The following is a 2688-nucleotide window of genomic DNA, read 5'->3' on the forward strand; positions in this document are numbered from 1 at the left end:
CTAAACCAGGTCTAAAACAGGACTAAACCAACTAAACCAGGTAAACCAGGACTAAACCAGGTCTAAAACAGGACTAAACCAGATCTAAAACTAGGACTAAACCAGGTCCAAACCAGGTCTAAACCAGGTCTATAACAGGATTAAACCAGGTCTACACCAGGTCTAAACCAGGACTATAAAAGGACTATTTGAGGTCTAATCCAGGTCTTCAGTGTCTTGCCCAAGGACACAACAACAGCATTCATCTGTGGGAGCGGGATTTGAACCATCAACCTTCAGATCATTGAACAAACTCAGTCCACAGACGTTTTGGTGCAGATCAGAAAGAATTAATTTTCTCTAAAACGTGTCGATAAAAAAAAATAAAAATCTAATGTTTTAATACTGAAGCAGGTGAATCGGCTTCTGTGATTGGCCGAAACTCCAGTGTCGCCCCGCCCCTTTTTGAATGACACCGACGGGAGCCAATCAGATGAGCCGAGTGCCCTGCGCTGGACGCCGGGGTTTTTCTCTGATCAGGTTCAGTTTGTTTGAAGTTTCACAGGAAATCCTCTTTACTCCAAAATCAGACACAAGGACACGAGCCAGACACACTGAGTCTGAACCAGGACCAAACCAGGATCAAACCAGGACTGAACCAGGACTAAAACAGGTCTGAACCAGGACTAAAACAGGACTGAACCAGGACTAATACAGGACTGAACCAGGACTAAAACAGGTCTGAACCAGGACTAACACAGGTCTGAAACAGGACTAAAACCAGGTAAAATGAACTAGGACTAAAACAGGACTAAAACAGGATTAAAACAGGACCAAAACAGGTCTCAACCAGGACTAAACCAGGTCTGAACCAGGACTAAAGCAGGTTCGAACCAGGACTAAACCACGACTAAACCAGGACTAGACCAGGACCAAACCAGGTTAAACCAGGTCTAAAACAGGACTAAACTTAGTCTGAACCAGGACTAAAACAGGACTAAAACCAGGACTAAACCAGGATTAAACCAGGACTGAACCAGGACTGAACCAGGACTAAAGCAGCTCTGAGTCCAGACTGCAGCAGGAGCACATGGACCAGAGATCAGCCGACAATCGGTGAGTTTAAATCATTTTTTAAAATTAACATTTGTGTAATATTTGAGGAGTGTGGGAGGGCATCTGACACACGGGGTCTGGGAGCGTGGGAGGGCATCTGACTGTGTGGTCTCTCTCAGACAGATGGAGGACAGGCTGAACTCATCTTCTCGTCCCTCAAACCTGTCGTCGTCTGAAGACTTGAGGAGCGTCTTCACAGAGGAGGTAACACACTCACTCTGACTTTAACACTCACACTTTAACACTTTACACTCACACTTTAACACTCACACTTTAACACTCACACTTTAACACTTTAACACTCACACTTTAACACTGCACTTTAACACTCTAACACTTTAACACTCACACTTAACACTTTAACACTCACACTTTAACACTCACACTTTAACACTTTAACACTCACACTTTAACACTTTAACACTTTAACATTCACACTTTAACACTTTAACACTTTAACACTCGCACTTTAACACTCACACTTTAACACTCACACTTTAACACTTTAACACTCGCACTTTAACACTCACACTTTAACACTCACACTTTAACACTCACACTTTAACACTCACACTTTAACACTTTAACACTCGCACTTTAACACACTCACACTTTAACACTCACACTTTAACACTAACACCACACTTTAACACTCTAACACTTTAACACTCACTTTAACACTCACACTTTAACACTCACACTTTAACACTCACACTTTAACACTCACACTTTAACACTTTAACACTCACACTTGAACACTCGCACTTTAACACTCACACTTTTAACACTCGACACTTTAACACACTTTAACACTCTTTAACACTCGCACTTTAACACTCACACTTTAACACTCGCACTTTAACACTCACACTTTAACACTCGCACTTTAACACTCACACACTTTAACACTCACACTTTAACACTTTCACACTTTCCACACTTTAACACTCACACTTTCACACACACTTAACACTTTAACACTCACACTTTAACACTCACACTTTAACACTCGCACTTTAACACTCACACACTTTAACACTCACACTTTAACACTCACACTTTAACACACTTTAACACTTTAACACACTTTAACACTCACACTTTAACACTCACACTTTACACTTACACTTTAACACTCACACTTTAACACTCACTTTACACTTTAACACTCACACTTAACACTCGCACTTTAACACTCACACTTTGAACACTTTAACACTCGCACTTTAACACTCACACTTTAACACTTTAACACTCGCACTTTAACACTCGCACTTTAACACTCACACTTTAACACTCACACTTTAACACTCGCACTTTAACACTCACACTTGAACACTCGCACTTTAACACTCGCACTTAATATTATTTATTTATTTGAGACAGTCACTCACACTTGAACACTCGCACTTTAACACTCACACTTTAACACTCACACTTGAACACTCGCACTTTAACACTCACACTTTGAACACTTTAACACTCGCACTTTAACACTCGCACTTTAACACTCACACTTGAACACTTGAACACTCGCACTTTAACACTCACACTTAACACTTTAAACACTTGAACACTTAACACTCGCACTTT

The 2688-nt window shown here is 40.7% G+C and overlaps 1 protein-coding gene across 1 annotated transcript in view; it reads left to right on the top strand.

The window, feature by feature from the left end:
• The first annotated feature begins 1069 nt into the window (after nt 1-1069).
• Nucleotides 1070-2688, top strand: part of LOC129412626 (P2Y purinoceptor 14-like) — a 20754-nt gene continuing 19135 nt past the window's right edge. The window contains exons 1-2 of the mRNA XM_055166729.1: nt 1070-1095; nt 1215-1299. Coding sequence (XP_055022704.1) covers nt 1070-1095; nt 1215-1299 — 111 coding nt within the window. The remainder of the gene's footprint in view (nt 1096-1214; nt 1300-2688) is intronic.

Source organism: Boleophthalmus pectinirostris, unplaced genomic scaffold (genome assembly GCF_026225935.1).
Source record: "Boleophthalmus pectinirostris isolate CB_2022bp ecotype Guang Dong unplaced genomic scaffold, ASM2622593v1 HiC_scaffold_9, whole genome shotgun sequence".
In the NCBI taxonomy this organism is placed as follows: Eukaryota; Metazoa; Chordata; class Actinopteri; order Gobiiformes; family Gobiidae; genus Boleophthalmus; species Boleophthalmus pectinirostris.